The sequence below is a fragment of the Pteropus vampyrus genome, unplaced genomic scaffold (assembly GCF_000151845.1).
Source record: "Pteropus vampyrus isolate Shadow unplaced genomic scaffold, Pvam_2.0 Scaffold285, whole genome shotgun sequence".
Classification (NCBI taxonomy): domain Eukaryota; kingdom Metazoa; phylum Chordata; class Mammalia; order Chiroptera; family Pteropodidae; genus Pteropus; species Pteropus vampyrus.
Genome location: NW_011889066.1, coordinates 734546 through 757655, shown reverse-complemented (window position 1 = coordinate 757655; position 23110 = coordinate 734546). Strand labels below are relative to the sequence as shown.

General features: G+C 43.6%; 1 protein-coding gene across 1 annotated transcript in view; it reads left to right on the top strand.

Moving 5' to 3' along the window:
• PODXL2 (podocalyxin like 2) overlaps positions 1 to 22860 on the top strand; it is a 27560-nt gene extending 4700 nt beyond the window's left edge. Inside the window, exons 3-8 of the mRNA XM_023520939.1 lie at positions 11767 to 12539; positions 13419 to 13493; positions 18691 to 18847; positions 19433 to 19494; positions 21791 to 21970; positions 22648 to 22860. Coding sequence (XP_023376707.1) covers positions 11767 to 12539; positions 13419 to 13493; positions 18691 to 18847; positions 19433 to 19494; positions 21791 to 21970; positions 22648 to 22860 — 1460 coding nt within the window. The remainder of the gene's footprint in view (positions 1 to 11766; positions 12540 to 13418; positions 13494 to 18690; positions 18848 to 19432; positions 19495 to 21790; positions 21971 to 22647) is intronic.
• Positions 22861 to 23110: the final 250 nt, after the last annotated feature.

Here is a 23110-nt window from a genome sequence, read left to right as displayed (position 1 = left end):
ACTAGTAAATTTTAACTTATATTTGTATATATATAGTCACATACATATGTTATATACATATTCTATTTATTCTCTATACATAATATATACATATTATGTATAGAGAGTCACATACATATGTTATATACATATTCTATTTATTCTCTATACATAATATATACATATTCTGTCCATTTATAGTTCAAGGGTTTGATTCGAAGCATAATTAAGAAAACAGGCTTCAGAGTTAGTTAGGCAGATTTCACAGTTCTAGCATTGAGTGAACACCTATGTGATTCTTTGGTAAGTGACAACCTGAGCCTCAGGTTTCTCATCTAGGATATGGGGATAGTAGTAGTGTCATAGGGTTTTGAGAGTTAAATCCAATAATACATTTAAAGTGCTTAGCAAAGCACTTGGCACACTGTAAGTCCTCCATAAATATTAGCTGTTATTATAACTTTTTAATTTATTTCTACTGAGGTTTTAATGTTTTTTATCACTGCGCACATTTTCATATAAAGGGGATACTAACTTTTTATCTAACATAGATAGAAAACATTTTTCTGGCTCATCAATTATGTTTATTTTTATTATAGTAATATTTGATATACATACATTTAATTTTTATAAGCTTAAAACAATATTTCTTTTGAAATGTTTTTATGATTTTTTTTTTTTTGCTTTATGTTTAGAAAAGCCTTTGCCTCCCTGAGATATATGTACCTTTATTTCTTCTATTCTTTTGAGCTTAATTTTTATATTTTACTCTATTCTAGCTGTAATATATTTTGGTATGTGATGTAAGATAGGGATCTAATTCATTTCCCCCATATATATAACCTATAGCCACAGCAACATTCATTGATAAGTCTATCCTCTCATTATTGAAAATTATAATGGACTTTTACCTTGTCCCTGACAATTATACGTACCTACCTAGTCTTTCTCTGGGCTTTTCCTCTTGTTCAGACTATTGAGATTTTAGTGTAAAACAGTCACTCAGAGAACCCGGTCGAGAAAACAATATTTGTGCACCTAGACCTTTCTCAGGTTCACAGTGGGAAATCTCTGGCTTTGATTAACTCAGATTTGATGTGCACCCTCATGCCTCCTCTTCCCTCATTGATTGTCCTTTACTTGTCTCTCTTGCCTCATTCTCTGGGTCTCATTATAATAAAAATACCTGTCATTCAATGAACACAAGCCATGTAATGGGCACTTCGCATACATTCTTTCTCCTGCTCACACCAGCTCCACAATCTGGATCTGTTTTCTTATCTCTGCTGTACATGCCTGAAGGACTATGAGGTAGGGACACAAGTGCCCTCCAAAGGGAATGGACAAGAGGTACAGAGTAGGTGGAGGAAGGAGAGCTTCCTTTTGTCCAGACTCCCTCATCGCTCATCTTCTGATTGATCTGCTTGCCTACAGCAAGGTCACATGGCTTGTGCATGGCAGAGCTGAGTCTAAAATAAGTGTCTCCTGTGCAGTGGTGCATGTGGACCTGGGTTCTTGCCATGACAGCCCGTTAATGGTGTGTGTTAGAAAGGAAAGCAATTATTGTCAGTAGTATTGTTATACATCTCATTTCTAGTTTTCTGGGCCTAGAAGAATTAGAGCTGGTGCCTTCACTTCTGTAGCAGTGATCCTCAGGGTATCCAATGGCAAAAACAGCTGGTGGGCTTCTGCTTGACTGATGATGAGTGATGTGACCTTGAGTGGGTTCCTTTTCTAATCTTGGTTTCAGTCTCTTCATCTGTTAAGCGAGACCATGAGAATGATAGACGAAGTCTTTTACTGCTTTAAATATTATGATTCTCTGACATTTCAGGTGAAAAGAGTAGTCTAAACAAAGTAGGGAAAAATAAATGGAATGTAAATTTACCACTCCACCAGCTAGCATCAAGCCATCTTAAAGCCCGACCAATTAATTCATGCAGGATTGTTAATGGTTAAGAACATTTTCCCAGGTTACTTATTCATCTCACGACTGTCCCCACTGTCACCCACCACCCCTTTCATTTCCCAAGCTTCTTAATTAAGTTCTCTGCATGCAGTTTTAATTTTCCCAGTAAACAAGCTAATTGGTTTCCTACAAGAAAAGAGATTACTCTTCAGGGTCGGAAAGTTCTAGAAACCCAACTCAAACAGGCTCTCAGGTGTTTCCTGGCTCAGTAACTGCAGAGCACCAGGCATGTGGGGTCCAGGGGTTGAACCAGCATCAGAGCCTGCATTGCTTCATCATGCTTTGCCTTCCCTCATTGGATTCATTCTTAGGCAAGCTATTCCTGTGTGGTGGCTTTGAGAGCCCCCTGTGTCTGCAGTTTATCCCCCTTTTACATAGTAACCCTAGCAGCAGAGAACTCTGCCTCCCCATTACTTCTGAAAGTCTCAGAGGGGAGGCTCATTAGTCTGATCTAGGTCATAAGCCCATCTCTGAACCAATCCTGAGGCCATGGGGACAGAGTTCTCTCACTGGCCCAGAGTGGATCCTAAGCCCCTCTGAAGCCAGGGGTAGGGCCTCACACTCCTGGACCAAAAAGAGGGAGGAGTGCCTCCAAAAGGAGAATTGAGGTGCCATTAATAGAAAGAGAGGAATGAAGCGATGGTTGGGCATAAACCACATTGCACTTGAGTAAGGAGCATTCATAAAGTACTTATATTTTATAAATCATTTCACATAATTGTTTTTTACCTCACAGCAACCTGATGAAATTTATAAAAGCACGCATGATTAGTATTACTGTTTTATTGTTAAGGAAACTAGCTTAGAGAGGTTTAAAAGTGATACTAAATTACACAGGTACTAAGTGGCAGAGCTAAATCTCAAATATGAGATTTCTACTTCCAGATCTGCTGCTCCTTATCTATATGAAATCATTCACGAGACCACTTTAATTCCTATTGCATATAATAAATTTTATAGACAAAAGATCATCAAAGTAACTGTCTGCTGGGACCTGGACATTGTTTCTGTTCAGTAAGTCATTGTTGAGATTGTATCTGTTATAGCATGATTTGATCTTCTGGGTCACTGCCCACACATCAGTCATATTTACTAAGAGGAGGACCAGTTGACAGAAGCACTTTCACTTAGATACATGTATACACACACATAACAAAACAACACAAAAAACCTGTATTTTTGTTTTACATTGTAATAAATATCATTATATGGAAATTAGAAAAGGCAAACAAGTTAAAAGAAGAAAATAAAAACCATTTATAATCTCATCACCCAGAGTTAACAAATGTCAACATGGAGTATATCTTTCTGGATTTTTTTTTTCCCATATGGGAAATATATAAAATATGCTTTTACCAAAAAAAAGGAATTATAGCGTACAGATCTTGCTGTCTCACTTACCAACATCTTTCTAAGCCAGCAAACACAGCTCTCCAACCTCAGCTTTAAGGCTGAAATAGTATCTTAAGTGTGATGGGCTTCCATTTCTTCAGTTTACCCCCTGCTGTATGAGAGCTAGATGGTTTCCAGTCTTTGTTATATGAACTGTACCATGATGGGAATCCTTAAAAACAAATTGTTATGAGCATCCTTAATTGTTTCCTTAGGGTACACTTCTAGAAGTAAAACTGTAGGTTCAGAATGTTTGTTTTTAAAGCTTTACATTCATATTGCTTCCCTCTCTGAAATGTGGCCCGATTTCTGTTTCCATCAGCAGAGGATTAAGAGCCTGTTTTCTGCACTGATCCAATACTGGATATTATCTTTAAATATATACGTATATTGTCAAGTTGGTAGGTCAAAAATTTATCATCTTGTTTTATTTACATTTCTTTGATGACTACTGAGGTTAACCATTAAAAAGTATTTTTTAATTATACTGAGAGCTTCTTCCCTTGCACCTCTGTTTTATACAAATCTATTATGAATTATGTGAGTATTTGTATATTAGTATTCAGTTGAATGACTGGCTTGAGGGTTGCACTCAGGGGATAGTTTTCAGTGATTTGACATTAATCTAAAGGGATATTTAAAGTGATCTTTCAAGGCCACTGGCCCTGATGCCTGTTTTAATTTCAGATCTTAAACAGAGGAATCAGTTAATTAATATTTTAGCTAATGCCAAAGATCATCCATGAGATAGGGCTACCCTGGGAGGAAGAAATAAAGTCCAGTGTGACCTTGATAAATTGGGGAATGAAACCTACAAAACCATGATGACATATAGGAGGAAGAAAATGCAACATGATCTATTTAGGGAACAAAAGTCCGCACCAAAGTGAGATTAAAAAAGACAGAAAAAACCTGGAGAATCCAAGTTATCCAGAGACCTGGAGCTTCATCAAAGTGACCTTAGCAGCCTCTGAGCCTTCTATCACATCACGTGGGGAGAATGCAGCTTCACTGCTGTGATAAATTCAAATGATGTTACTTGAGTCAGGAAATCTTACTTTACATTTTGATTTAGGTAGCCAGCCTCCAGTTAGTGAGTCTGGTTTGGTTTCAGTAATTCACTTAACAAATATTTATTGTGTACCTACTCTGTTGATTTTGTAACCATTTTTGAAACTGTGGTTAATCCAGAAGTTTTCACAAGAGGAGAAAAATATTGACAACAGAAAGTGTTATGAATAAGGAATAATTATTGTTGGTTGTTTAGCCCCAGGAAAAGAAGGCTAAATTGAGAGCACTAAGAGAGTATGTAGGGTTTTTTTTTCTCCTGAGGGAGATGCTTCCCAGGTGTTCCTCTCTTAGTAGATAAAACAAATGGGCTTAAGTTGTAAATGAACTATCAATTGAGTTTAAGGAAATTGGGGAGGGGGAAAAAAGCCAACAACACAGTAATGCCTCTCTAAGGAGGCCAAGATGTTTTCTTGGAGAGGATTGCCAGCCTACCTCTTCTAGGCCTGCCAGAGGGCCAAGGCCGTTAGATAGCCTCCTAGGTCCCTTTTAATGTTAGGACCCTAAGCTCATTGGAGTTCCATTATAATAATAGCTGACCACAGATACATGTACTGAGAGCTGGATTGTACAGAAAGCTCAGAGGAGTGCAAGACATGTAGTAGTGTGATTTTCAGAGATTGCCTTGGGGAGAAAAGAGTACCTTTCATAGGCTAGGTGTTTTGCATTTATTATATCATTTCATCTTAGCCTCATGTCTCAGAGGGGTGAATGTACAGAGCCTAGAGGGTGATCATTTGGAATTCCAATCCCTGCTTGCGGTACTCTGAAGCTTGGCCTTGGTTCTTACATGTCAACCAGTCTAGTGATTCAAGCTCAGCTGAAATACTGGCTTTGACCACACCTTTTTAGCATGACAAGTTTAGCTTCACAGCTTAGAGCAAATATCCTTCACTCTCTGAGCTTTTGTTTTGTCATCTGTAAGAGGAGATGATGGCCTGTTGGATTTCACAGGGCCCCTATCTAGTATAAGATACCTGGAGTCTGGAATGGGAAACCAGATTTTCTCCAGGGCTCTAAGGAAGTTGTAGTTTCCAATCATGGCCTTCAGGGGGCTGCAGCTTCACAGCGCTGTTGTCAGGTGCGTGAGGGAAGGAAGTTTGTCAGCCTGTGGGACAAGACATTAGCTGTCCTCTGGTATCTCTAGGACAGTGAAGGGACTGAACTAACTTCTTCTGATTCCCCTTTCAGCTTAGCCATAACTTGACCTTCCACACTTTGAGGCCAAGCTGGAGCTTCCCCTTGGAGAGCCTGAGCTATGGGGAACCCTTCACATCTCTTCAGTGCTCCAGATGTCACTACCCTCCTGGGAACAGACTTTGACTGGGTTTTGTTCTGTCTTCAATGTGTTTCTTGGGCATCTCTGCTTGTTCATACCTGTGTCCAGGTATGGGGCATGTGAGAAGTGCTCTGTAGGTATGTCTTCATCCCAGGCAGGCTTTCTGGGTTTTGAGACTCTACTGTTCCACCTCCAGATACCTGCAGGAGATGGAACAGGAAGGCAGAACCTGGTGCACTAAACAGGACAGGATCTCCTCGTATGAAGTTACAGCTCTCCATGGTAGCCGTGGATGGGTCCTTGGGATTTACAGCCCATCACTGCATAAGGAGACTGGGGACCTAGGAGGTTGCCTGCCTTACCTGAAGAGGAGACCCATTCCCTCCTTTCTCTTCCTTTCTCCTCACCCCTGTTGGTGCCATCCTCTCCTCTTTCTTTTCTCTCGTTATCTCTAGGTCTCTCATTTTCCTGATCCATTTTACTTCTTTTGTTCTCTTCTTCCATTGCCAAGTTACTCTGTTTCCCCCTCCAAAATGACTGCTAAGGCTTCCTCTCCCCTCTCTGTATTGCAGGTTTCTGGAAGTCTGGTCTTCTTGCCTTGGAAACCTGAGTGGGAAAAGCACTCTTCCTGTCCACCAGGCTTGTTGTCTGTCTCATGGCAACTGTATTCCCTCCTCCTGGATCGTTCTGAGCTCTTAGTCTAGGATGGCCTGCCCTGTCCCCACCTTCTTTCTCTTCTCTTCTGATGGTTCCAGCAAATTCACTAGCCACTAGTTAAAGTGATATACTCCCTCTCTCTCATCTTATTTCTTTTAAATTTAAAATTTACAGAAAATTTTCAAGAATAATTCCTATATGTCCTTTGCTCAGATTCCCCCATTGTTAACATTTCGCCATATTTGCTTTATTATTCTGTGTATGTGTATGTAGACATATAGACATAGAATTTTTTCTAAACCATTTGACAGTAAGTTGCAGGCATGATGCTCCTTTATGCATAATTCAGTGTGTATTTAAGAGCAAAGACATTCTCTTACAAAACATAGTAAGTGATCAAAAATCAGGAAATTGATATTGATATGATACTATTATATAATTACAAACTTTATTCAAACTTTGCCAGTTTTCCCAGTAGTGTCCTTTATAGCAAATGAAAAAAAAATTTTTTTCTAGTCTACTATCTAGTCTAGAATCAAGTACTGCATTTAATTGTCATGTCCCTTTTGTCTCTTATATTCTGGAAAATTCTCCATCCTTTCTTTGTTTCTCATGACTTTGACATTTTTGAAGCAGGTAGGCCAATTATTTTATAGAATACTCCTCAATGTTGGCTTGTCTGTTTCTGCATGATTAGACTCACGTTCTTCATTTTGGGAAGGAATGTCATAGAAGTGCTATTGCATCTTTCTCAGTCATTTCTCAGAAACATTTATAGTGTGCTTATACTGTCACATAAAGATTTGTTTCTTTACTTGTTAGTCTACATTCATATTTAGGTCCTGTCCCACTACCCACTCTCCTGAGAACCCCGTTTTCATCCCACCCAGGTCAGTCCTACAGCTACTTTTGGCAGACTTCCCTTCACACCTTCATTTCATTATCTGTGCCCCTACTGGGCCTCCCAATAAATTCTTGTTTTTGAGCTAAGACATTTCTGCTATTCAGGTCATATCTAGACTTGTCAGTAGATGGTCAGTCGTTTTATGCCCTGCCTTCTTTCCTGGATTCTGTTTGACTTATCACTCAAGCGCTTATCCTGCTCCTCATTCTTGGAGCAGATTTCCAGAATAGTGCTATTTTTTCCTTTTATGATTTTACAGTATAAAAATTACTTTAATGATAATAATGGGAAAGGGAGGAGGAGAAATAACTAAAATTAATTGAGTGTTTGCTCTGTACTATGGACTGTGCCCAGGTTTTATCTCATTAAATACTGACCACAGCCCTATGTGCTAGGTAGGTACTGTTATTATTTTACATATAAGGAAAAGGAGACGCATAAGTAACACACAAGCTGAAGTAACCTGTTCAAGTCAATACATTCAATAAGTAGTGGAACTGAGATCTCACAGTAAAAGGAAAAGAAATCATGTTGGATGCTGAGAGGTGGTAAAGAAGTAGGAAAATTCCTGCTGATTCCAAGTGCCAGCGAGCATCATTTAGTGATTTGTCAAGTCACTGGAGATGAGAGGCTAGAAGGGTGAAGGGAGATGGTGAGGGATATAGATTTGGGAGACTTTGGCATCAAGACAATGAACTCTGTGAGAAAGAAGTATAGGAATGATGAGTCGAGGCCGACCATTTGGGAGTGATCACATTTATGGAGATAGGAGAGGAACTTGTGCAGATAGTGAAGAAGTCTACACTGTGCTTGGTAGTTCTCTTCTCTCCATAAAGGGACAAGTTCTGGGTGTAGGAAGCAGATGATGAGAATCAAGAGTTTAACAAACATGTGTCACTGTCTTTTCTACTCTGGGCCAGGCACTGTGTTGGGTGCTGGGAATATAGAGATGAAGAAAACCACCTTGCTCTGTCACTAAGAGTTTGTAATCTAGTGAGCCCTATTTTATTCTTATTTAGGAGAGTAAAGTTTTCTTAATGCCATCTGTATAAGATATTTATCAAAACTGTCTCCAAAACTTAGAACATTGGTGCTAGAAAGAACCTTAGCAATCACATATACCAGCAACTTTATTTATCATATGAAAAACTGAAGCCCAGAGAATTGCTTAGTTGGTGGCTAAGTCTTCTGGCTCCCAGATCATGTCACCAACAGCATGACTGGCATTATCAACCATCTTAGAGAGGAATTCTACTGGGAGCCAGGCTCTCTCTGGAGGTATAAAGACCTGACTTTTGGAAAGTCATTATCAAATTGAGTAGAGAGATTGTTTTGGTCAGCTTGCCCTGTGGGAAACTGCCACCCCAATGGGATTCTGCTGGTGAGTGCATTGCCATCCTTCCACCTTCGAGGCTTCCTCTAATATGTTGGATTGTTCAAGTGCTCTTTGAGGGTTTCCAATGCACTTTTCCTCTAAACTTTACCACTTCTGTTATGGCACAGCCACTTCCACAATCAGCCAGAGTGCTAAATTCTTCCTGTTAGCCAGCCAACTCATATTTTATCAATTCTACTTCAGGGGCATCTCCCGAATCCATTCTTCTCTCAAAAATTTCAATATCACTTTCATTTATCTCTTCTGGACCATTGCATCATGCCCCTAAGTCTTTTCTCTGCTTTCATTCATCCCCTCTTTCATCTAATTCTTGCACATTGCTGTCAGATTATCTTAAAATAATGAAATCTCATGATTGTATTTGTTTTCTTTCCCAAGCACCCATGTGACATTCTGCTCTATAGTATTTCTGCCAAGTGGTTATCCAGCCCTTTCAGTTGTTTTCATGCATTGCATTTCCATTTTAAACACATCTTTCTATTATAAAGTTATTACTTATGTTGAAGTAAAATATTTTATGCTACTTTGTACTTGTTTCATGGGTATAATTTCCTCTTGAATATCTCTGAAGATGTTAATAAGAAAAATTTTTAAGTTCTCTTTTGTTTACTAGATTAACTCTTCTCTAAGAGGTCAGTTGCTTTGCTTTCTCACTCTCATGCATTTTCATGAATCCAACTTTCCTGAAATGTCCTGTGAACCTTGATTGTTCTTTCATATGTAAACATAATACTAGATTCCTCAGAATTAGAGTCTGGTGTGGGTTTCTTCAGCAGTTCTGTGGTCACTGTTCCAGCAGTAGGCCTCTCCCCTGAATGACATGACCGACTATTTTGTGTGGGGAATAGGTATACAGAGTGTGTGTAGGGGATAGAGGAATGGATGATCTCAAGTTATTAAGTCTGTACTACCCAAAAAGAGTTGTATAATTAACAAAAGTGGGGTGGGTAGGATATTTTAATTACTCATCGAAATATTATAGTGAGCTTTCAATTATCACTAAGGTTATTCAGCTTTTAAAAATCAGACTTTTTCTTATAGAAAATCAATATTTCTTTTTTTGATAACTCTCAGAGCTCTCTAGATCCTTATTCTAATTTGAATAATTGCTCTATAGACCTGCATATCTTCCATACTGAGATTTATTTTTATGACATTTCTCTCATGTTTCTTGATTTCCCATGTCTTTTTTTTTTTTTTTGGCGGGGGCAGGGTTGGGATTTCTTGGAGATCATCCTTAAATAATTATCTCAGAATCTATGGATAGTAAAACCTTTAAGTCCTTGTATTTATAAAAGTGTCTTTATTTTGCAATCACACTTGAATGATAGTTTAGTTGTGTATAAAATTCCAGGTTCAAAATAAACTTCCCTGAGAATTTAGAATGCATTTTTCAATTTCCTTCCTTCAGTCTAGTGTTATTAATTAGAAGCTTGAGGATAATTTGATAATCTGTTACTTGTCCCTTTATAGGTAACCTGTTCTTTCTGTGAGAGCTTTTAGGATCTTCTCTTGCCACTTAGAATTCTGAAATGTCATAAGAACGAGGCTAGGTGTGAGTCTTCTATCATTCGCCTTGCTTATATGCCCTTTCAATATGAAGGTTCATTGTATCAGGCCTGGGAGATTTTCTTCTTTCTTTGGCTGTTTATTCTCGTCATTTTATTGATTCTGTCTTTTCAGAAATCATTTTAAAATCTTGTGTTTTTTTGCTTCTTCTCTGAAGACTTTCTTTTGACTTTTTCCCCCTTAGTCGTTCTATTGAATATATACATTTCAACAATTGAATTTCAATTTCCAAGAACTTTTTCTTTTTTAATGGTTATTTAATTTTCTTATTATCCCGCTCTTATTTTAGGGATACAATATCTTTGGATATTTCTGAGGATACTAATTGGAATTTTAAAATTACATTCTGTTCCCTGAATTTTCTATGTTCTACACCCTTGCTAATTCCACAGTCCTCTATCCTTTAACTCTGTTAGTAAGAGCCTCCCTCTTCCACTGCTGTCTTTTCTTAATGTCTATTTTGGCTGAAGAGCTATCTATTCCTATGATCTCATCTGCTTTCCATGTTCCCAGAAATTTATCTAAACTTCTAAAACTTTCATTTTGACAGTGAAAGAAATTTTGTTATTTGACATGAATATTTGAGGAAGAGGAGGAGGGGGAAGAGGAGAATGAGTAGACTTAGTTTACCACCTTAAACTATTCCCATCTCTTGTTTCTAAAAAGTCTTTTAAAACTGTCTTTGATATTTATTATTTTGAAACAAAATGGCAGCCAATAAAAGTTGCTACCTAGATATAGCTTCAGATATTTCGAATGAATTTCTGAAAAAAACTGCTCTATGAATTTCATGTCATTATCTTGAAAAGGCCTAGAGTTCATTGAAAAGCCAGAAAATGTCTTAGTCTCTAGGAGGTCTCCTAATTTCTCTGCTTCAAAATGTAATTCTCAGAATAGCACGGAGAATAAAAATCCCCTCTTCTACTGCCAGCAGTGTCCCTGTATGTTCTAGAAGGCTGTAAAACCCAGAGCCCCTAGCCTCTCTCTAGTTCTCCTTACATCTTTTTCATTTTCCACTCAGGTCCTGAGTTCTAAATAAGAGCACAGTTTAAGAACAGTGGTCATAATCTATGGGTCTCATTTGTTCCTATGATCAGAGGGTCCTCAGACCTCATAAAGGGAATGTTTTGTAATGGGTTGTTATGGGATCTTGTAGATGAAATCCCCAGATGAGGAAACACGAACATATTATAAAAACGATGGAGAAGAAATCCATCGAACTGTTAACAAGGGCTATCTCTGAGGGGTACAATCATACATACTTTCTTTCTACTTTATACATTCCTATATTCATAGAATTTTTGTGGCAGATTTGTGTCATTTTTATTATCATGTAGGAAACAAGGACCAGCCTGGCCTTTGTTTCCCCCACAATCTGCCCCCTGCCCCGTACCCAACCTCATTTCCCACTCCTTTCTGACATGACCAATAGTGTGACCACCCCAGTGTCCCACTGAGGGTCTCATAGTTCTTTCATGTCATCTGCTCAGCAAATACTGAACAAATCAACAAATGATAAAACTAGTGAATGAATTTTCTATCTCTGTCCTTAGATTATGGTTTCCCAGACTTAACTGAGAAGGCAGGTTCCATAGAAGACACCAGCCAGGGTCAAGAGACACCGAGCCTCCCCTCTTCCTTGCCCAGGATGAACCTGGTGGACCCACTCTGGCATATGGCTCTTGGAGAGGAGGAAGAAGAGGAAGAGGAGAGGGAGAAGGAGGAGGTAGAAAAGGAAGAAGAGGAGGAAGAGGAGGAGCTGCTGCCTGTGAATGGAGCCCAAGAAGAAACCCAAACTCAGGCCCATGACTTTTCTCTCATCAGCAGCAGCCAGACACCAGGGGCCCCCAAACACAGGCATGAAGATTCTGGGGAGCAGGCCTCCTTGGATGTGGAGGTGGGGAGCAGCATGGAGCCAAGCCTGTCACCACCCTCAGTCACCCCAAGTACAGTGACTCTGGTGGGTCAGGACTTCACCAGCCAAAAGGCAGGGGTCACAGTGCTGCCAGCCGCAGGGCATGAGGTTGAGTTTGAGGTCCCTCAGGAGGCAAGTAAGGAGGCTACTGTGGGAACAGTTGGATTGGCTGGCAAGCAAGGGGAGGTGTTGTCCTCAGCCTCATTCCCTCAAGCAGAAGCCCCCAGTGGGCCTGAGACCCCAAATGAAGGCACCCTTTACCCTGGAACTTCAATTGCTTTCCCCCTGGCCCCCCGAGACATGGATCTGGCACCTTCCTCTGCTATCTTGGGAAAAGAAGACCTCAGCCAGCAACCCCAAGAAGGGCAGGCCGCTGAAGCTCAATCCAGAATCCCCTGGGATTCTACTCAGGTAATGTGGAGGCATGTGTGGGCCATTGGAAATCCCAGGGCTGTGCAGTGGTGGGAGGTCTTCCAGGCTGATGATGGAGGTGCTTGACACCACATAGATCCTCAGCAGAACTGTTGGGGATGCACACCTCATGGCCCAATAGTGGATAGCCTCACTGCATTTACATGCAATGTAGAAGACTTGGAAGAGCTTAGTGCTCTATCCTGATTTTTATTTGTTCAGGTGCTACTGCTGCTGTCCTTGGCTTTCCCACTGCTTATGACACTGGTGAGAATTGGTGTCTGACCTGTGCTCTCTCTAGCACTGCTCTCTCTAGCACCGTTTCCATGCCCACCGCCATATATGCAGTTGCCCTCTGTTCCTTCCCCATTACGCCCACCTAGTACACACACACACACACACACACACACACGCACACACACACACACACACACACGTGCACGCACGCACATAGGCTCAATTCATTGCTCATGCCCCCCCAATACCAGAAGGAAAGGAAAGGCGTCTCAAATTGTCAGCCTGTGGATCTGGCCCACAGGCATGTTTCGTCTGGCCTACAGAATGTTAAAACAGGTTTGTCTCTAGCTGGGGCAAGCCCTCTGCAGTCTGGCCCCTTTGGCACAATTCCATCTTCCTTTCATTCCTGTCATTCCTGGCTTCCTCCTCTCACTTGGTTCCTAAAGATATCTGGGTTTGTAAATCTTAGATTGGATCCTGGCCATGTCACCTTGCAGAGGCTGTCAGCTCCCATCTAGCTATTACAGACCTACACATGGCCTTCACCTCCTAGCTTCCCAAAGAGTTTCCACTCATGCTCTCTCTGGATGCCTTTTTTTATGCCTTTTTAACTGTCACCGTTCTTTTTGTTTCATTGTACAGGTGATCTGCAAAGACTGGAGCAATCTGGCTGGGAAAAACTATATCATTCTGAACATGACAGAGAACATAGACTGTGTGAGTGGTGAGCTAGGCTAAGGATCGCAGGCAGAAGTTGGAGGCAGGCAGGCAGAGTTGGGGCAGAGGGTGGGCACTGGGGAATGGGCAGTGGATGGGTTGAGAGGCTTAGCCCTTAAGTTAGAGGAGGCCAGCCTAACCCGGAGGATGAACCAGCACCCACCATCATCCAAGAAGACAGTGCTTTTATATTTTTTAATTTCTAAGGGCTCTTTTGTTCTTGTTCCCCTCTGTTTTTAATTCAAAGGTATAGTTTTGCTCATCTGTGCAATGTCTTATCTCTCTGAGGATACTGAAATTATTTTTTAAAATGTTTTCTCCCCACATAGGTTACTTTCCCCATTTCTTTGTTTCCATTCAGTTTTTCCACATGCATACTCTCCTCAAATGTCTGGTGGCATTTGCTCACTGCATTTAAAGAGGGCCATCAGAAAGCTAGTTGGAACCTTTGAGAGCGATGGCAGATTTTCTTAGCTATGATTTCTTAGGAGGGTGGGCTGGCTGGGTCATTTCATTTAGAAATTTCTAATCTCAACATCTTTAGGACCTTCCTCCTGGGTGATGAGATTCTTTGAAATGGAACTGCTGTTCTATCAGGAGTATAAAGCACTGGTTGCCAGTGTTCTGGGAGCCAGGGTGGGGAGAAGGCTGGGCATCTCACTATTAGAAACATGTATGTATAAATATATTCATTTACATCGGTGTTTGTAGTGTGAGCCCCCTTTCGCAGTTGTGCCTGGTGTCCTCTAGGTCAGAGACTCTTTGTTTCCCCCTCTTTAAAGAATAAACTTCCAATCTTCTGCTGGGAGGAAGGGACATTTGTCAGCTGTGTAGTGTTGGAGAGAGGAACTAGGGATCCAGCTGCTGCCTAAATAGGTTTTCAAACAGTTTTCCTATTTTTAGTACAGTTTCATTCCCTCTTGCCAAGTAACCAGTGCTGCTTATTCCATCATGTTTGAGGAGTTCAACAGTTTAAGTGATTGCTTCTCAGATTTCCCTCTTTTGGCTTAGAATTCTGCTCTTTGGGGCTTGCTAAATCGGGAAATTCTAACTCATTCATCTGCCTCCAGTGTCCAGATTTTGTTGCTCTTGTCTCTTTTCTGTTTTATTTTGGTTTTGTCTTTGTGGTTTTAGACTTAAAAAAAATTCTTTATTCTTGTTTAGTAGGTATGGGGGAAAGAGAAAGTACATGCGTGTATTTAATACAAAAGTGGCCAATGAGGTGTTTTCTTTTCTCCAGAATCATTTTAAATGGATGGATTTTAACATATTGATGTGTTTTAATTCATCACAGTTATTATTTTTACTGATGCTCAGATGCCCTGTATTTGATCAGTGAAAGCCTGTTTGAGTTGGCTTCTGAGTCCTTTTGACCAACCTATTTAGTGTTTGGTAGTTTCCTGGCTTTCTGGTGTAATAAGATGTTCCAGGCTCATCTTGTAAGTTCTCTCCCCCAGACACAGAATCAACATTTCTCCAAGCTCTCATTCCTTTTATTGAAAAATGGTATTTAGAGGTCACAAAAAAGGTAGTGGGGACCCTTAAATACTTGAACAATAAAGTCTAAAGATAATACCTTCTCTTTTCAGGTAACACATAGATATTAAAATGCTTTCATTCTGCTTTCTCTGTTTATGTTTTATTGTGCTCATCTAATATGTGATATCCACCTAAATAGTCATTGTTTTTATGGTGGATTTTTTTATTGTGTTAAGAAAACTAACATAAAATTTATCATCTTAATCATTTTAAAGTACATAGTTGTATTAATTACATTCACATTGTTGTGAGACATATCTCCAGGACTTTTTCATGTTATAAAACTGAAACTCCCCTTTACCACCCTCTCTCAGTCCCTGGCAAAATTTGTCTTTTAGTGACTGAGTTATTTCACTTAGCTGAATGTTCTCAAGGTCCATCCATGTTTTAGCATGTGTCAGAATTTCCTTCCTTTTTAAGGCTAAATAATATTCCATTGTATGTAGACCACATTTTGCTTATTCATCCATCCGTCAGTGGATATTTGGATTGCTTCCACCTCTTGGCTATTGTTAACAATGTTGCTATGAACATTGGTACAAATATCTCTTCAAGACCCTCCTTTCAGTTCTTTTGGGTATATATCCAGAAGTGGAATTGTTGGATCATATGGTGATCATATTTATAATTTTTGAGGTACTGTCGTACTGTTTTTGCAGCAGCTGCACCATTTTACATCCTTGCACCATTTGACATCCTCATCAACAGGGATAAGGGTGCCAATTTCTCCACATCCTCACCAACACTTGTTATTTTCTGTGTGTGCGTGTGTGTTTTGTTTTATCGTGGTTATCCTAATGAGTATGAGGTATAATCTCATTATGGGTTTGATTTGTATTTCTCTTGATGATTAGTAATGTTGTGCATGTCATTATTATTAATAGTCAGTGCTTATTTCGTTTTATCAACATATTTATTTGTTTCTTTGCTCATATGTCTTCTCATATCCTCACTCCTTTCTTCTGGGTTTAACTTCCTTCTTCCTGAAATCTATCTTTAATGGTGCGTTCTGCAAAGATATCTCAGCCTTTGTTTATGTAAAAATGTCTTTAATTTTTCTCATGTTCTTTTTTTCATAACTTTTTATTTTGATATAATTTCAAACTTGCAGAAAGAATAGTACAAAGAAATCCATATATCCTTCAGCCAGATTCGCCAATTGTTAGCATTTTTTCAAACCATTTGAGAGTAAGGTGAAGGCATCATTCTCTTTTACTCCTACCCCTAATTACATTAGTGTGTATTTCCTCAGAATAAGAATTTATTTTTTGGATAATCACAGTATAGTTATAAAAATCAAGACATTAACACTTACAGAAAACTATAATCTATAGACCTTATTTAGATTTTACCAGTGGTCCAATAATGTTCTTTTTAGCCTTTTTTCCCCTCCTGGTTCAGGATTTAATTCAATATCATGCATTGCATTTAGTTGTCATGTCTCTTTAGTCTCCTTTAATCTGGAACATCAGTTCCTCAAGCCTTTCTTTGTGTTTAATGACCTTGACATTATCGAAGAGTAATAGGAGTATTGTGCATATAAAATGATGGAGATATACAGAGAAAATGTCTTTGGGAAAAGATGAGGAGAAAAGTGCTCACAGTCCCGCAAGGGGGAGTCTTGCAAGTTAGAGCTTCAGTCTGAGAAATTGGATCCTCAGTATCTAGAAAAAGTAATGCAGACTCACTGGCTCCTCCTATTTTACCTAAGATGTCATAACTCTCTTCCTCCTTTTGGTGCAGTTATACATTAGAAATATAATTAGGTTTATTTCTTTCTGTTTGTGTTCAATTTTAGTTTTTTTCCCCCTCATCCTTGTTTATAATGACTTACAATATACATCCAGAAAAGCACACAGATCTTAAGTGTACAGTTTGATGGATTGCCTGGCTGAAGCCCATAGACCCACAATATCAGTTCTGGGAGAGTCTGATGACTATATATTTCATAGCATTTATTTTGTAGGTGGGAACTGAGTGTCAGTGGCATGAGAGAAAAGCCCTGGCTTTGGAATCTAAATAATCTGGGTTCAAATCCTGGTTCTGTCATTATCAGCTCTGTGACCTTTTGCAAAATACTACACTTCTCTGAGACTTTCCCCATCCTAACACTGTAGGCTTACTGTGAGGATTAAGCTAGGCAGGCAGTTGGACCCAGAAGAATGTGGGGAACGCACACATTGTGATTGTGGAGCACAGAGCTACTGCATGGCGGGGGGGCGGGGGGGGGCACTGCCTGTGGCAAGAAGATGTTTTTTTTTTCCCAAGCAGTTGGGTTGACGTGTCACAGTGCATTCATCCTGCACCCCGCTCAGACAGGTGCAGGAGTGCACCCCTTCCCTAAACATACACACACATCAAGATGGTAAGAACTAGTTCAGGAACGGTGGCTTTCCTAGCTGCATGTAGCTATCTCCAGGTACCACTCTCCCATATTCAGAACTGAGTTGGGTTTCTGTTAGGCCAATGAGTGCCAAGGCTTGAGCTTGAAACTGGCACGCGTCATGGTAACAAGGAACTTCAGTTACCCTGGTGACCTTCAGTTTGGCATGACAACCAGGGGAAGTCTCATTAGCTTGGGCTCTAGCAGAAAGGAGACTAGGAGTATCAGGGGTCCCACAGGGGTGGCCTGGTGAGATGCCTGTGCCTCACGGGCAGCCCTGGCTTGCAGCTTCATAGCAGAGCACTCAGGAGAGCTGAGCAGCTGGGAGAGGGGTGTCTGGGAGCCTTGGTGGCTAGGAGCAGGGGACTGTTGACTTCCAGGCACAGGAGGGAAAACACTACTGGAGAGGAGCTGGGGGTCAAGGGAGATGGGGCAGGAGGGTAGAGAGCAGCCATAGGGCCAAAGGAGGGTCTCTTTCCAGATAGAGCTAAGTAGGGACAATGGCAGGCTGGAGCCAGAGGCAGGGTTCTGGCCTCCAGCCCCAGCCTGAGCTCCTGCCACTCACTCAGTTCTTGCTTAGTGCAGGCCTCTTGCTCTTTTTTTTAAAAAAAATTATGTAATTACATATTTACAAGGTCAAGAGAATCTAAACAGTACTAAAGATTATCAGATAAGAAGTCTCCTTATACCCCTCCTGCTGCTCCCAGCACTGCTTCCGGGGAGGTTACCATTTTAAACATCTCTGTTTTAGTTCTACCATCACTAGAGTACTCAGACGTCTATCTTGACTCCTCAGCTCTGGGCTGTATCTCTGCAATGAGAGACGAGCATGGTTAGGTGGCTGTATGGCTGTTACCTCCACCCCCCGATATATTCATCCCTTGCACTATACACTTGAACACACAGGCACCATGAGCAGTCTTCCATATTCTTTCACATGCTATACACCCACTTCTGGACTTGTTGTCATGAGGGCAGGTATCCTCTCAGCTCAACTGGGTGTATCCCTGGGCAGACCCCACACTCTCCTCATGGCACAAAGCCAGGGCAGGAGGAGCACCTGGATGCCTGCCTACAGGAAACAAACCCATAGTCCTCCTGAAGGCCAAGCTGACTGACTCTCAAGTGGTTCAGAGCAGCCCCCTCTGGAATAGCCAGATGGTGTTTCCCAGTGCTTGTTCTCTGGGTGGGGCCTGGAGGAGCAGCTGGCCTAGAGGCAGAAGCGAGTAGAGCCCTCTCCCTCACTGAACATAGACTCTCTTTGTGCCCCTGTAGGAGGTGTTCCGGCAGCACCGGGGGCTGCAGCTCCTGGCCCTGGTGGAGGAGGTGCTGCCCCGTCATGGCAGCAGCCACCATGGGGACTGGCACATCTCCCTGAGCAAACCCAGTGAGAAGGAGCAGCACCTTCTAATGACCCTGGTGGGCGATCAGGGTGAGCGGGGGTGGGGGCCATGGGGGGTGTTGACATGTCTGGGGAGAGGGCCCAGGAAGGCAGCAGCAGGTGGGCTAAACCATTAAACATATTCGGAGGCCACAGAAGCTCTCTGACAGAACTGTGGAAAAATGCAGCCATGGCTTTTGGACGTGGACCTCTGGGATAGCAAGATGAGGTGCTGCTTCAACTCCCTAGCTTAGATTATCAACAGGCTTGAAGATAGGAAGAGGAGGGTGGGAACATTGGGAATAAGAGGTGTGGTTTCAGCACAGGTGCCAGACAATGCAATGCACACTGTGTGGAGGGCTGAGAAGGGTTGTGTTCCGCAGCCTTGTGAGGCTGTGGAAGTGACTGGCATCACAACCTGGTGTCACATAGTGGGCACTCACTAAACCTTTGTAATGAGTCAATTAGTGGGCAGCAAGCAGAGAAGCGTACATGCACCATTAGGTCCGTGTGTGGTCGGGAGCCAGGGAGTGAGGTTCTGGAAGCTCAGGTCAGAGGCTGTTCCAGGGAGCCAGGAGCCCACAGAGGGTGCGCCTCAGTGACCAGGGCTGTGCTGATAATGGTGTTTCCCCCCAGGGGTGGTGCCAACTCAAGATGTCCTTTCTATGCTGAGTGACATCCGCAGGAGTCTTGTGGAGGTAAGGGCAGGGACAAGCTCCCCTCCCATTCCTTAAAGCTCTGGGAATAGAGCTGCCTTCCCTGAGGGCCAGAGGCAGCCTGCCCCATGCAGTGAGCAGGAGCGAAACGCGACTCTTGGAGCTCTTCCTTTCAGGTGTCCAAGACACAGTTTCCATGGGACATGTGAGCACTTAACTACCAACTACACAAGGCATGTGACAGGGCCAGAAAGAGGCTGCAGAGGGGGTGGTGGTCAGGAGAGGACTCAGAGGGGAGGAGACCTCTGAGGGGCATCTTGATAGGTAGGTGGAAGTTTTCTGAGTAGACAGTGGGAGAAATACCATGTCTGGCCAAGGAACTGTTCAGAAGCTTGGTGCTTTGGAGTCTGTGTTATAGCTCCAGAACCATAGGAGACAGCACTAGAGGCTTGGGCAGGCTTCAGAACCCATGGGAGTCTGCAGTGCTTGGCCAGCTGGGGATAAGCTGGGGTTGAGTGGCAGGGCTCAGAGCACAGTGGATAGCCCTGCCTTCTTGAGAGGCATACCTGACCTAGTGACTGACCTGTCCTGGAGACCTGGGCTGAGGAGACAGGTTGGCCAGCTTCTCCTCCTGAGCTGCCTGCAGCACCTGTGCAGGGTGGAACAAAGCCCTGGCTGATGGGAGGGGCAGGTCCCCATTGGTCCTCCTACTCCTCATTCCACTTCCCTCCTTGAGGACAGTCACCATTTCCACCAAAATCCCTTCCACTCACTATGAAACCCAGAGATCTGTCATCAGTCCTCCTCCTTCTTGAGGGCTGTGCAGTATTTGACAACAAAAATGAGCCATACATGACTCTGCCTCCTTATCTAGTACATGCAAGGCTGAGGGGCTGGATGACATGGGGGTTCTGTTTTTTTTTGATAAGCATATTGAGTGCTTAATGAGGCCATACTGTGCGGGGTTCCCTCCTCACCACCCCAGGGCTTATGAGCATTAAGTGAGGCTCTACTGAGTGCTGTTGGTACCCCATTTAAGATGAGAGCTGAAGCCCAGAGAAGGGTAGTGACTCATCTGAGATTGTACAGCTAGTAGTGGTAGAGCCAGGCTTTGGATCAGGCCTGAATGACTCAAGACCCTGGCCTTTTATCATGATGCTGTTTTTGTGCCACCCAGATGGCTACTGAGAGCCATTCTGGTTGTGAACCTCTGGTTTTGTGAATACTGGTGCAGGTGGGAACAGATCCTCATGTCTCTTCTCCCAGCCCCTGGGTGTGACATAGCCAAAAGGCATGCTGGGCCTTTGGAAGTATATTAGTGGGCAAATTTATCAAGCTCTAGCAAGAAAAATGGATCTTTGATAAAAAGTGAATAGAGAAAAGTAGTGGAAATATACAGGCAGAAACCAAAGAAGAGCTGAATACCTCCTGGTCTTAGAAAGGGGAGCACAAGGCAGAAAGGGGCTCTCAGGTCTCTGCACTGGGGTCCAGGAGATAGCACCTTCACCCTGGCACCTGTCATTTGAGGAGGGCAGCTCACCTTTTTTCTTCCCCTCTGCCTGGATGCTGGTTTGTGGAGAGAATATCTGCTGGGCCATAGCAGCCTCTGGGCCAGAGAAAGCAGGTCCATCCACCCAAGACAGCCTGCAGTGTGGGCGTGGGCCTGTGTAGCTAAATACCACTGGTGATCACTCCAGGGGGAAAAGGGAAGAAGCTGGGAGGCTCGGGGTGGCCCTTGATGTGGGCTGTCCCCAGCATCTCCTGTACTGTCTCTGGCCCATATGGCCAGAACGATACCAGAATACTCCACCCCCAAGGTGGAAGTTGTTTCTCAGGGGACTGATTCAGTGGTAGTATGTGGTGGAGGATGTGTGGAAAGGGGATCACAGTTGCCCTTATCTGTATTCTTTTTTCTTAACTGGTGGGACAGGTATGGGGACTCCATCTAGTTTTGATCATGAATGGCAGGATGGGAGGGGCCAGCCTCAATGGGGTGTCAGGGCCATAACCAATTGGGTTTAGAGGCAGATTTCTGTCCCAGTAGGGTCAGTGTCAGGCAGAGCAATGGTAGGGATGTGAGGGGAGGTAGGGAATGGAGATGTGGGAGGTAGAGAGGCTTGGAGTTGCCTCTCTACCTCTCAGGTGAACGGAGTGGGCATAAGGCTGAGAGAGTCCCTCATGAGCACAGGTCCAGGCCTCTGAGGGAGCTTCAGGAGCCAGGAGTGTCAGCTCCTTCTCAAAGTCTGTCCCCGTCCCTGAGCCCCGACCCCACAGGCCCCACGGGGAACCATGATGCCCTGGGACCTCAGCTGAGGAACCTGGCCTTTCCCACCCTTAGATTGGCATCCAGAACTACTCCATGACAAGCAGCTGCCAGGCCCGGGCCAGCCAGGTGCGTAGCGACTATGGGACGCTCTTTGTCGTGCTGGTGGTCATCGGTGCCATCTGCGTCATCATCATTGTGCTGGGCCTGCTCTACAACTGCTGGCAGCGCCGGTTGCCCAAGCTCAAACACGTGGTGAGCATGAGGGCAGGTGGAGCAGGGGTCTTGGGCTGGGGTGGTACTGGTAGAGATGGGAGCGCCCAACAAGCTCCATCATCTGGAGACTCAGTGTCTGCATCTTAGGTTGGCTGGCAGTAATTATCCTGGGATGGGGTACTGCAGGTGAAGCCTTTTGTCTAGTGCCTGCATCCCAGTTTTCCCTCTGTGCAGGGCGTCAGCCCCACTCACAACCACCTCCGTGGCACCAGCCCCTCCTGGGCAGGGTGGCCCTAAAAGTCTGCGCTCATCCCGAAGTCTCACCAGAGAAGCCCTGAATCAACAGTGCCTAAGGATCAAGGAAAAGGCCAGGGCACGACTCCTATGTTCCCAGCAGGCCCCTGGAGTCTCTTTATAAGGAGGCTGTTGGGAGGGATCAGCTGGTGTCAGGGAGGCCACAGGCTTGTTTAGTCAAAGGATCAGTGAAACTGTTTTAACAAAGGAGTTGAGCTGTGGGAACAGAACAGAAGGGAAGTGCCATCTGTCAAGGGTCCCCTGGGATTCCCTCTGTAGGGTTTTACACACTAAGGAAGGAACAGTGAAGTGACTTGTTCAAGGTCTTAGGCCAGGTCAACGGGGCACTTGGGTGCAGCTGGTGGGGCAGGCGAGGGCCAGGGCCTGTGGCACTCAGCCAGCAGCTCTGTCCCGGCCCGCAGTCACACGGCGAGGAGCTGCGCTTCGTAGAGAACGGCTGCCACGACAACCCCACGCTGGACGTGGCCAGCGACAGCCAGTCGGAGATGCAGGAGAAGCAGCCCAGCCTGAATGGCGGGGGGCCCGTAAACGGCCCGGGGGGCTGGAGCGCGCTCATGGTGGGCAAGCGGGACCCTGAGGACTCGGACGTGTTCGAGGAGGACACGCACCTGTAAGGACGCGCGCCAGCGCTGCGCCAGGACCAGCAGGGCGGACCCGGGGCGCACAGTCGCGCCCCCTCCTTCCCGGCCTGCCGCTCCCCGCAGCCTGGCCTCCGGTACTGGCTCCTTCCGCTTCCCACCGACCCTCAAAACAGTCTTGGCACAGCCCTCCCTACTCCCACCCGACGCCTGGAGGGGTCGCTCCTGAGACTCCGATTAAAGCCGCCCGGAGTGTCGGGGCCCAGCGCGTACGCCTGCCGGACTC